The sequence below is a fragment of the Podarcis liolepis genome (assembly GCF_965112155.1).
Source record: "Podarcis liolepis genome assembly, chromosome: 2".
NCBI classification, from domain to species: Eukaryota; Metazoa; Chordata; class Lepidosauria; order Squamata; family Lacertidae; genus Podarcis; species Podarcis liolepis.
The window spans coordinates 54,075,659-54,088,573 of NC_139555.1; the positions used below are offsets into that span (position 1 = coordinate 54,075,659).

Consider the following 12,915-nt stretch of genomic DNA (forward strand, 5'->3'; position numbering starts at 1 on the left):
ACCTTTTTCAGCTGTGGGCCGGTCCACCATCCCTCAGACCATGTGGTGGGCCGGACTATATTTTGAAGAAAAAAATGAACAAATTCCTATGCCCCACAAATAACCCAGAGATGCATTTTAAATAAAAGCACACATTCTACTCAAGTAAAAACATGCTGATTCCTGGATCGTCCATGGGCCGGATTGAGAAGGCAGTTGGGCCGCCTCCGGCCCCCGGCCCTTAGGTTGCCTACCCCTGATATAGAGTATCTCCTTCCCTGCTAGCATAAGTGGACATTCCCATTTCTTTCTTTCTTCTTCTTCTTCTTCTTCTTCTTCTTCTTCTTCTTCTTCTTCTTCTTCTTCTTCTTCTTCTTCTTCTTCTTCTTCTTTGGTGGTCTCCAGCCTCGTGCCCTCCATGTGTTTGGACTACAACTCCCATCAACCCCACGCAGAAAGCTTCTTTGGGCATAATGTAAAACAAAACTGGCAGGTGTGTGTGTGTAGGGATGGGGTAGGAAGATGATACTGTTAGAAAACACAGTGGTATTTGTTACTGTCTTTGCGGTGAAATGATGCAGAGTCTTGTGGCACTTTCAATACCTATTGTGCCATAAGCGTTCATAGACTAGGACCTGTTAGGATATTCCCGTTCCACCTTAAAGGGAGCAGGCTTTGTAAGCAACAGAGTCTGCGCATGTCCTATTCACAGGATGTTTATGCTTGCTGTTTTTTTTCCTTTCGTTTTCTCAGTCGGCTCAGACACGCTGACAGAATGGACGTGTTTTCTTTTGTTCTGTTAAACGCTAAATAAAGTCTGTAAATTATGCTCTTCTGTGATGCAAGCTTTTGGCTGTGTTTCTGCTGATAAAGAGGGTGCACCAGCCTAGGAATGTGGCTAAGAATTTCCAAAGGCTTTGTGCCCCTAACTGTTGGATCTGCGTGAGTACGGGAGGCTGATGGACGTCCAGAACTCCGGCTTGGGGGCTCATGATGGACACTATCTCCCTGGCAGTTTCCCAACAACAAGGTTTCGGGCCCAGATTCACGGCACCTACAGGAGAGTAAAGCTGCAACAGACTGCGTTTGAGGTATGTTGTGGGAAAAGCGAAAGAAAGAAGGGACGCTTTTCTTTGATCTCCGGCAAGGCAGATTAATTGGCCTGGGAGCCGAGCCAGAAAGGCTTCGTGATTAATGGGCTGCCAAGATAAGGAGTCTTTCAAGGCATAGGGCTCACGGCTCATGTAAAAAGCTGGAATGGAATTTTTCCAAGCTGATGGAGATGCTCAGTGCCCTAAGTTGGATGGGCAGAATTATGAACCCTGGGCAAAATGGTGTGAGAGTTTACTGCGTCAGTTTGGGGTGTGGCATGTTGTTTCTGAAACCCCCCCAGTTCCTCTGACAGAGAAATGGAGATCAGCTGATTCGAGAGCGATTGACATAATAGTCCTATCCGTATCTCTTGAGGAAATTAAGATGCTGGCTGGCAACACCACTGCACGTGCAATGTGGACTGCTTTGTTGAAAGCTCACAAACCAATAATCCCAGCCCAGAGTTTGACTGCATCGGAGGTCCTAGCTGTTTCCCTGAATGCGATTGAGTGCAGGGATGCTGAGGGCACCGGTTGCAAGCTGCAGGGGGAGCTGACCGTCACGTCATCCCAGGCAGCATTCCAGCCTCCAGGGGGAGCCAAGGAGTCGGCAGCTGAGAGCTCTGTTTCTCATGGGAACCAAGGTCATCGCCTTTGCAGAGGCCGGAAAGGCAAAGGTAAACAGATGTCTACAGATGGCCAGGAGCAGAGGGAGGGTGAAGAGCCCGCGGCGCCAGGGAAAAACAAAGCAATGCTTGCTGGCACAGCTTCACCAAAGGCTAAAGGCACGTCTGCTGACCAGAAGCAGGGAGGCAAGCTGCAAAAGCCCACGCCAGTGGAAAGCAAGGCGTTGCTTGCTGGCACAGCTTCACCAAAGGCTAAAGACAAGTCTGCTGGCCAGGAGCAGCAGGGGGGCAAGCTGCAAAAGCCCACACCAGTGCAAAACAAGGGTTTGCTTGCTGTAAGGACTGCTCCAACAGCCAAAGGCAGGTTTATTGTGGACTCAGGTGCCAGCCGCCACGTTTCCAAAGACAGGCATCTCTTTATCTCCTTCAAGCCTCAAGAAGGTGAGATCCACCTGGCTGATGGAAGGACGTTGCAAATTGCTGGAGAAGGGACTGTGAAACTTGCAAGTTTGCACACAACCATCAGCGGTGTACTATATGTTCCAGGCGCTGCAAGCAACTTGTTGAGTGTCCCACAGCTTACTGGGCATGGTTTTCAGATTTCCTTCAAGAGGAGCGTCTGTGTCATCAGTAAAGGCAAAGAGGACTATTTGCATGCAAAGTTTATGGATGGTTTGTTCCATATAACTTATGATGACACTGCTGTTGTATCTAAAGCTGATTCTTGTTGTGTTGCACAAACTAACAAAGTTCTTCATGCAGGTTGCATTCATGATGCGCATCGAAGGTTTTGTCACCTCTCTTGGAAGGCACTGGCCAAGATGCCAGAGGTGGTTGAAGGTTTGAACATCAAACCTTGTAAATTTCACATGAAATGTGTATCTTGTGCAGAGAACAAGGTGAAGGTTGCTCCAAAAGGCAAGGAGTCTAGCAGGCAGGCTTCCAAACCCTACCAGCTAGTGCATGCGGACCTGGTTGGTCCACTTGCGCCCTCTATAGGAGGAGCAAGGTACTTCATGATTCTGATTGATTCTTTTTCCAGGTACATTCATGTGTATTTGCTCGAACAGAAATCACAAGCGTTTCCGAAGTTTAAGGAATTCTGTGCTTGGTTGGAGAATGTGCACAGTAAACGTATTTCTTGTTTATTTATTGATCGGGGCGGGGAGTTTACTTCTCAGCAGTTTGAAGCTTTCCTGACTGAGAAGGGAATCCAGCATGACATGTCAACGTCCAGATCACCATGGATGAATGGGCTTGCGGAGAGAGCAAATCAGACATTGCTGCAAGGAATCAAGACCTTGTTGCATGATGCCAATCTCCCTGATAAGTTTTGGGGGGAGGCTCTGGGGAATTTGGTTTACACCGTTAATCGCAGATTGTCATCACCCATTGGTTGTACCCCCTATGAGAAGATGTTTGGCAAGAAACCCAACACCAAGCACATGAGAATCTTTGGTTCTGACATGTGGGTACGCACACAACAAACCAACAAGCTTGGGAAGCGTGGGGCACATGGTTTGTTCATGGGGTACGAAAAAGGTGCATACAGGGTATGGATGACTGACTCTAAGTCCATCAAGTTCACAAGGAGTGTTGAATACAATCCTAAGTGGGGGGAAAATGTGGGAATTTTCCAGAGTTACCCAGAGGAGGATGAAGGTGATGTCAAGCAAGCAGCTAAAGATGAGAAAGCTGCTGCTGATGAGGATGAGGATGATGATGATGATGATGATGATGATGATGATCAGAGTTCGGATTCCAGTTCAGTGGGCGGCGCTGCTGCTGCTGATGTCAGTGACAGTGACGACACAGCAGACTACCAGAGCGCAAAAGCCTCAGTCAGACCATCTGATGCGTCTGACAATGAACTGGAAGAACCACTGTTCACCATTGGTCACTTTTCTCCTAAGAAAGAGGAGATGAGTCCAGAAGACTTGCGTCTAGTACGTAGGTCTGAAAGGGCGACCAAAGGCAGACCTCCAAAGAGGTATGCTGATGAGTTTGCTAAGACAGCAACTGCTGTTCTTAGTAGCTCTGAGAAGGTATGGGAACCTTCAAGCTTCAAAGAGGTTCAGGAGTTGACCTCTAAAGATGCTGAGCCTTGGCTTAATGCCATGAAGGCTGAAGTTGATTCCTTGAACAGGAACCAAACTTGGGAATTGGTACCGGTAGTCCCAGGAATGAGACTGGTTGGCAGCAAATGGGTCTTCAAGGCCAAGACAGACCAGAATGGCAAGGTAGTCAGACACAAAGCCAGATTGGTTGCCAGAGGTTTTTCACAGGTACCAGGACAGGATTACCACGAGACCTACTCACCCACAGTCAAATATGAGAGCATTCGACTGATGCTCAAGGTCGCTGCGGAGGAGAAACTGCATGTTTCCCACCACGACATTAATACAGCTTTTTTGTACGGGATTTTGACTGAGGAGTTGTTCATGCTTCCACCTGATGGGATGCAGATACAGAAGGGAATGGTCTGTAAACTGCGGAAATCCTTATATGGTCTCAAGCAGAGTGCCAGGTGTTGGAACACAAAACTCACTGAGACATTGCTTTCTCTAGGTTTTCACCAGGGCAAAGCTGATCCATGTGTGTTTGTCAAGGAGGAGGGGCAAAACAAACTGTATTGTTTATGTTTTGTTGATGATCTTCTGATGTTTTGGAAGAATCAGGCTTTTTATCAAAGCACCCTAGCTCAGCTGAAGGAGCACTTTGACATGAAGGATCTTGGTGAGGTATCCAACTATCTTTCTCTGCAGGTGGAGAAAGACCAAGCAGGTAATTTTCTGGTACACCAAACACAGAAAATTGCTGATGTGTTAACCAGGTTGAATTTGGTTGATGCAAACCCAGCAGACACACCGATGGTGACAGGTTACCAGGTAGACAGTACTGCTGAAGCGTTTTCAGACACAACGCTGTACAGATGCATTCTAGGCAAGCTGAATTTCATTGCCAGATGTTCAAGACCTGACATAGCTGTAAGCTGTAATCTGCTTAGCAGACATGCTAACAATCCTACGGTTCAGGATTGGAAAGCTCTGAAGCGCATAGCCCGCTATTTGAAAGGGACTATGCACTACAGGCTGAGGTTCACCAGTCAGAAGACTGGAGGTCTTGAAATCTTTGCTGATGCAAGTTTTGGAAGTGACACCACGGATGGTACAAGCACTTCTGGAGTATGCTACATGTACAACCACTGCCTGTTTGACTGGTTGTGCAAGAAGCAGACAACAGTGAGCCTAAGTTCCTGTGAAGCAGAACTCAATGCTCTGTCATTTTCACTCATGGATTGTGAATGGTTGATGCAACTGTTTAAGGACATCAGGGTGTCTGTGAAATGTCCTGTACAAGTGTATCAAGACAATAGATCGTGTTTGGCTTTGCTGAACTCCGAGAGTTGCAAGCAGAGAACCAAGTACTTGCAGATTAAGTTACATCGTGCAAGAGAGTGTATCCAGAAAGGACTGATTCAGGTGTCCTACATGGCAGGAAATGAAATTCCTGCTGATCTGTTGTCTAAGGTTGTTAACAAAGAACAACTTAAGGTTTATGTACAAAGGTTGCAATTGGGTGAACCACAGGTACAACAGGTTACACGGAAAGGGGGAGGATGTTAGGATATTCCCGTTCCACCTTAAAGGGAGCAGGCTTTGTAAGCAACAGAGTCTGCGCATGTCCTATTCACAGGATGTTTATGCTTGCTGTTTTTTTTCCTTTCGTTTTCTCAGTCGGCTCAGACACGCTGACAGAATGGACGTGTTTTCTTTTGTTCTGTTAAATGCTAAATAAAGTCTGTAAATTATGCTCTTCTGTGATGCAAGCTTTTGGCTGTGTTTCTGCTGATAAAGAGGGTGCACCAGCCTAGGAATGTGGCTAAGAATTTCCAAAGGCTTTGTGCCCCTAACTGTTGGATCTGCGTGAGTACGGGAGGCCGATGGACGTCCAGAACTCCGGCTTGGGGGCTCATGATGGACACTATCTCCCTGGCAGTTTCCCAACAGGACCCACTTAATCAGATGCAGTAGTGTAATTCTCAGTTGGTTCTAGGGGTTCACTCCTCTGAATTCCAGTTTGCAGAACTTACAGTTTGCTGTAGCTTTCACTTCGTATTTTGCGTCTTTCCCCACCCCAGCTACTGATGCATATGTGGGTATTGGTAAGTCACTGCAAAAAGGAGGAGGAGGGGGAGGAAGGGGGGGAGGAAGGAAGGAAGGAATGAAGGAAGGAAAGATCTTTACATATGACTCCACCAATATTTGGTGTGTTTGTGTGTTTGTTTGCTTGTTTGTTTGTTTGGCTGGTGTGTGTATGGACTCCACAGCCCAACCCGTGAAAATAATATTGATGCCACTGATCTCATTAAGATCGAATATTTGCTATATTATGACCCCCAATATGTAAACAGCTGGTATGCATTGGTCACACACTACACAGAATCTTGATGCAACCATATGCCTGGGCTCATCAGTATTGGTCTCTCTATTACCTTCCACCCTCCCCGCCCCCCAGTATTTATCAATATGCACATGTGTAGTGTTATTGGAGAAAAGATGTGACTGAACTCAAAGAAGTGGCAGCATTCCTTACTAATTCTATACAAAATTGGGAAATAGTCCACGTAGTTCACTGCCACCATCTCTCAGCTGCCTTGAGAGCACAGGACAGATGCTTTTTATTTATTTATTTAAGGTTGCTCCCTCCGACTAGTCCTAACTCTCCAGTCAGTTGAGCCTCCGTCAGCCCTGTCCCCTGTTTATTCCCTTCCCTCTTCCAATGGATGGATGTGTCAGAACTGCCTCAAGAAGCCTGGCTTGCTTTTACTGGAAGCCTCTCTTCTCCCTGTGCTGGCCCTGCAAAGCCATTGTCTGTTAGATCTCATAAAGATAATCTCCGAGAACATGTAGTACATGTACAGGCATTGATAGCTATTGCCCTGAGTAGCTTCAGAACATTGTTCTTACCTCCACAAACAAGATGGGGAAAATTCCAGTTCTGTCGCCTAACTTGCCCTCTGCCCAGTTCTCATCCACCCGGCTGATGACAGTAATTATATCACCCTGAAAGGCAATAGTAATAGCATCAGTATTAATAATAATAATAGCAACAACAGACAGTTGTCAACATACTTCTCTGTGCTTGATAGATAACGAATGGGTTTGTCTCTTGTACCACAATGAGAGATGAATCATGCTAGCCTTGGCCTTTATATCATTAAAATATGAAATAATGCATCATTTAATGATCATTGCAAAGTCAAGAAGGCACTCCCCAGTGTGGCTTATTAAATCTCACCTATTTGTTTTTCAAGGTGGTATACAACCTTTTTATGTTAAAAAAATATATCAATAATAAGGCAGCAAATAAAAGCATAACTATTATTTATTATTTCATCCCTCCAGTTTGGAGACCAATATTATCCTAGGAGGAGCAGTTGGAGATTAGCAGTGGGCTGGCTCTGGTATGTGACAGGTCACCAACAATCTCAACCCTTGCCCTAGATTGCCCTGGAATGCCTTCTAGACTATTGCTCGAAGCAGCTCACAATAACAGTAGTTTTAAAAACAAGATGAGTAATGTCCCCCCTCCACATGGTTACTCATATGATTCCAATTCAAAGTGATGGTTTTGACCTTTAAAGCTCTTTGCAGCTCAGGAACTCCTGATTTGCACCTACCCAGACCCTTAGAACTTCATTGGAGACCCTTCTCCAGGTCCCTCCTCTGAGGGAAGTTCTGACGGTGATGACAAGGGAGAGGGCCGTTTCAGTTGCTGCTCCTCATCTGTGGAATGCCCTCCCCAGTGAAGTGCACCCAACACCCTCACAGACATCCATTCAGCATCAGGGAGAGACCTATATTTCTCCCTTTCAGGCACAGCAAGTGGTGGGGGCTGAGGGGTCTTCGCCCCCCCCCCATTTTCCAAGGAGGGGGCTGGGCTCCCCCCAAATCCTGTGGCCCTGCTCTGCCTCCTCCTCCCCACCAATGTCACACGGGGAGGAGGAGGCCGAGCACGGAGCTCAGATCTGTGCCCCCCATTCCCCACCTGGTTCATGAGCGCTCGCAGGCTAGGTGGGGGCAAGACCCATCACATGACGTGTCATGTGACACACCATGTGATGCGTCCCTGCAATGTGGGGGGCAAATCTGCGCCCTCATCCCCTTTGATTGACAAAGGTGATTCTGTTCTATTGTTAGTGTGCTGCCCTTGCTTCCCATGGCTGTTCTGGGTGTGTGTTGCTTTTGGTATGTTGTATAAAAATGTTAATGTTTTATATGAATTTAAATTTTGGTATAATGTATTTATGTTTATGCTTTTAAATGTAAGTCACTTAGGGACTTTTCAGGTAACATGCAACTAAATCATTTAAATAATAACAACAAACATCCCATCCAATCTCTCATTGACTCTGAAAGATTACATGCCCTCTGGTAAAGATTTGTTTCATCAAGCTCTTTGATGGCTGAAGAGAGAACCTGTAAGGTGGGCTTCTCTATGTATAGAGTTGCATATATTGGGTATCACAACCCAAAAGGCTCTGTATCTTATTGCCACACTATAGATAAGGATGAGACATTCGCAGCAGGACTTCTGGGATGAAATTAGAATAGGGGAGGGATGCACAGGAGGAAGTGACCTGTGTAAAATCTACCTCAGGCATAGGCAAACTCGGCCCTCCAGCTGTTTGGGGACTACAACTCCCATCATCCCTAGCTAACAGGACCAGTGGTCAGGGATAATGGGAATTGTAGTCCCAAAACATCTGGAGGGCCGTGTTTGCCTATGCCTGATCTACCTAGTGGATTTTTTTTTAAAAAAAAACCCTCCTCCTTTGAATATTATATCATGTCATAAACTGTGAAACTCCCATTACTTAAAAATAATAATCATACAGGGTGGGGGGCTCTCAGAAATCCATTAAGCGCAGGCCAAGGTGACAGGATGAAAGCTGGGTTCACAATGAATTCAAGGACCATAAAGAAACCCAAATGGTCTTTAAATCAGAATACAATTCTGCCCAGGATGAGCACATTTGATGCTCAAATGATGGCAACAGGATGCTGATGGCAAACACATTAAATGGATTTTGTGGACTCTATATATGCTTGAGTGAGGAAAGAACATCTGTCTCTACTGCTGTTTTGAAAGGGTGCTTGGAAGCCGGGTTAAGCACAACCACAGCCAAGAAGTAACCCTGACTCATGTAACTTCACAGAACCTTATATTTCTTGGACCCCTTGTAGGAAGGCCAGTCTTAAGTACAGCACTTGAAAACTTGAAAAGTATGAATTGCACCTTGCTACAATTCACTCGGCTTGCTTAAGCATGGCAAGAGATAATAAGGGCACAGCCTTTTTTGTGCCGGAAGTTTTCAAAATGGAGAAGCAAGAGTTGAACATCCCCTCCTTGTAAATTGCAAAGTTGATCTCACGTTGCCAGCCACGGGTCTGTTAATAAATTCTTCTCCCCTTGCTGAAATGTGAAACAGTAAATCCCAGCATTCTAACCATGCCACAGAGGTGGAGATGAGCTCTGTCTCCAGCAGCAAATAAACAGAATGAGTAACCACCGAAACAAAAGACAAATAAAGGAAGAAGAAAAAATAGCAAGAGGAACAAATCACAGCACATCCAGATGGCATGAAATGGAGACAATGTCTGCAGCTAGCAAAAGAAATTGTCCCTTTTCTGTGTCCCCTGTGTTGTTGTCAGTGATGTGGAAAGCCACTTTTAAAAGTGTTGATACTGTCGAAATGAGCAGCAGCAGATGCTGCAGTGAAAACTGGCGCTCACAGCTGGTTCCTCCTCATCCCAGGCTGTGATAACAACTGGCTGTTCGATATCTGAGCCATCCTCCTGCAGCTCCCCTTCAAGCTACCCCTAATCTCAGGGCTGTGTGGGAAAGATCCTTAAAGTGTAACTCGACCTCATCATTCAATTTCCCACAGCATGGCCATAGACTCGAAAGATGAAGCTTGCTCTGTGTTATTCTGTGAGCCAGTTGCTCCTTTACATACTACAAAGTGTTCCTCTTCTTATCTTCTAGGTGCTGAGGGGCATATGCTTAGGAAAAACTAATGACAGTCCTACTAATCATACTTTCTGCTTTCCACCAAAGCATGGTGGGCGGCTCTGAAATACTGGTTAAAGATTTCTGAATTTGGCCTGGGGAAGGGATTACTTTTACATTTAACCAGGGAGAAGTCTATCAGCTCATGGTTGAAAACTATGGCCCAAAAAGTCTCCTCAATTGGAGTTTCATCATCCTTTTTACAGCATCTGGGTTATGATATTGCCCTAAATCCTTGAGGCAGAGGTTATGGGATATTGCATCTTTGCTCTCAATCCATGCAACTTGCGAACCGTTTGTGTCTGGAATTCAATATGGGCGTGATTTTCAATTACCCTTGTATCTTACGAATCTGTCAGTACCCAATTATTGCTGACTGTTTGCCAAAGCCAGATTAAATGTACTTCCATCTGAAGTTCTAAACGACAGACTGACCGGCATACTTTATAAGAATAGACTCTCTTTATGTTCTTAGGCTGTCGGTTGTAAGAAGCATATCTTTCTACACTGTGGAGTGTATAAACAAACCAGGAATCAATTAATTAAACCCTTATTTGTTAATTAACCTGGAAACTCTGAAACTTTCCATGTCAAGTATCTTCTCAAAGGTAAGTCAAATGATATTACCCTGGCTGTGGCAAAATTTCTCTCGAAGATAATAAGAAATAGAAATCTGCATTCTCTTCATAAAACCTAGTGACTGCCTTGGTATCTTTTCCTTGTATCTCTGCTGCATTTTGCTTTCAAAACTGTTTTTGTGGGTCTTTGGACCACAGTAAAGAATGTTTGATACAAACAGTGGGGCAAATGGGGAATATTCAGAGTGCTTAGAGGATGAAATGACCTAGCCATCTTGTCTCTCCTCGCTCAATCCTGAACTGTTTTGTTTTCTAACAGCATTGGGTTAATTGAGTCATCACCATCAATTTAATATAGCACTGAAATTGTAAAGTTGTCTCACAAGTGGTTTACAAGTACAGTGGTGCCTCACAAGACGAAAAGAATCCGTTCTGTGATTCTCTTCGTCTAGCGGTTTTTTCATCTTGCAAAGCAAGCCCATTGATGGATTAGCGGATTAGCGCTATTAGCGGCTTTTAGCGGCTTATCTGCTGATCGGATCAGCTGATAAGCGGCTTAGCGGCTTAGAAAAAAAGGGGGGGGAACCAACAGGAACTCGCAAGACATTTTCGTCTTGCGAAGCAAGCCCATAGGAGATTCGTTTTGCGAAGCACCTCCAAAACGGCAAACTCTTTCGTCTAGCGAGTTTTCCGTCTTGCGAGGCATTCGTCTTGCGGGGCACCACTGTATAAAACCAACTGTAATTACATGGAAAACTCTTTCTTCAGCGCTGAAAGTTGTGGTCAATTGATAGTTATGTTACATGTCATGAAATGTGCCCAGAGGCAACCCCCCAACATGCAGACTCACAGAACTGTGGGTCACGGGGTGCCCAATGAAGAAAATATGGAGCAGTAAAGTGGTAGGAAGAAGTTGGGGAAAGTTGTGGTTATATTTGAATTGCTGGTGCTACAAGTATATGGGCATTTTGATATGAGCATTTTTCTAGAGAAGGTGGGCTTTGGAGCTGTGCTCACATCATTCAATCATTATTTTACATCTTGGTCACTATACGACCCACAACAAAGACAGACCCAGTGGGCTTTTGTGTTGGACTGTTCCAGGAAGATTGTATAAATCAACCTTTCCGTTAGCCAAACGCCAATCTTTGTTTTGTGGAAAGTTGATTGGGTTTTTTCTTTCTCATTAAATGTTCAGTGCTGGATTTTATAAGAAGTCTTCTTCAACTCCTCATAATCATTTATATTCATGATTACAATAATGCAAAGCTTTTTCAATGAGGTGGCATTTTGCAAAAGACTGGTTGCAGCACAAAGCTTTGAGATCCTTAGATGAAAGTTTCTGTGGAGATGCCCAAATCTATCTTTTCTTGGGACATCCATGTATATTAGCATCCCTCAACCTAGTGCTCTCTAGATGTTTTGAACTGCATCAGCGGTCCCAGGCAGCAGTTAGAAATGATGGGAGTTGTAGTCCAAAACATCTGGGGAGCCCCAGAATGTTCACAGGGTGTATTATTTATTATTTAAAAAATGGAAGATTTACTTAAACCATGGGCAGCAAACCTGTAACACAGATGCAGCAAGTGACAAAGGTACCTGAGATGTGTGGGGCACTAACTGAGGAGCAACAGTCTCTCCAGATACTGTCTCATGCTGCACTGATACCTGTTCTCCAGTTCAGCAGACTAGAGACACTATCTTAAGGCATCAGGGAAGGTTGTATTAAAATGGCACTATTTCAAATGGGATCGAACTTGTCTACACTTGCTAAAAAGGTTGATGATCACTGACTTATACCTTAGTCATCTAGACGGTTGTTGGCATTAATAGTAGTAACTGAATGAGTGAGCATGCCTGTTATATTGTGCCCTTACACAGAACCACTAGGTATACTTCCCTAATAAAGACTAGATAAGAGCCACAATAAATCATTGGTCATCATCTGAACTGGGCATGCTTAAATGAGATCTCTGTCATGGGCGAGTGAACACCAGACTTACCTTATGAAATGGCAAACAGTCTGTTTTTTCATTTCTGTTCCTGGACTTCAGATCAAAGTTATAAAGTGCTCTGCACAGGGGGAGTGGCTGTGGCAGCTGTTTGATAACTTGCACTGAGTTTGTTGGGAAAACGCCACTGACCCCATTGATCTCTCCTAGGTACCAGTTTTCATCCAGCTGACGGTGCAATATAATGGTGTCACCTTTGTTGAACCTCAGTTCTCCGGGGTTGTGCCCTCTGTAGCTGTACAAGGCTTTCGCCTGGGGAACCTTCAAATAAAAGAAACAGAGAAGTGACATAGCTTGCAACAATCTCGAACCATGAGTGATTTGGGGCAGTTTATGTTGACTTCAAGATCATGACCGGTGTCATGGAAACGAAAACCATTTCTCCATGTCTTTAAAATGACAGGACCTAAAAAGCAGCAATTCTCAATTTATATCAGTGTCCAATATGACTTCTACCAATGAGTAATGTCTATCCTTCTCAAGTGATTTCAAGGAGTTGACATTTGTCTTGTGAACTTCAACACTTCTTCTGATCACAATTTGGGGTTTAACA

General features: G+C 44.7%; 1 protein-coding gene across 4 annotated transcripts in view; it reads right to left on the bottom strand.

The window, feature by feature from the left end:
- Positions 1-12,915, bottom strand: part of SH3RF2 (SH3 domain containing ring finger 2) — an 84,225-nt gene that overhangs the window by 38,434 nt on the left and 32,876 nt on the right. For 3 of the 4 annotated variants that reach the window (XM_083487802.1, XM_083487800.1, XM_083487801.1), the window contains 2 exons: positions 12,354-12,623; positions 6,667-6,762 (listed from right to left, as the gene is read on the bottom strand). In XM_083487802.1, coding sequence (XP_083343928.1) covers positions 6,667-6,762; positions 12,354-12,623 — 366 coding nt within the window. The remainder of the gene's footprint in view (positions 1-6,666; positions 6,763-12,353; positions 12,624-12,915) is intronic. The other variant, XM_083487803.1, reaches the window with a different exon arrangement.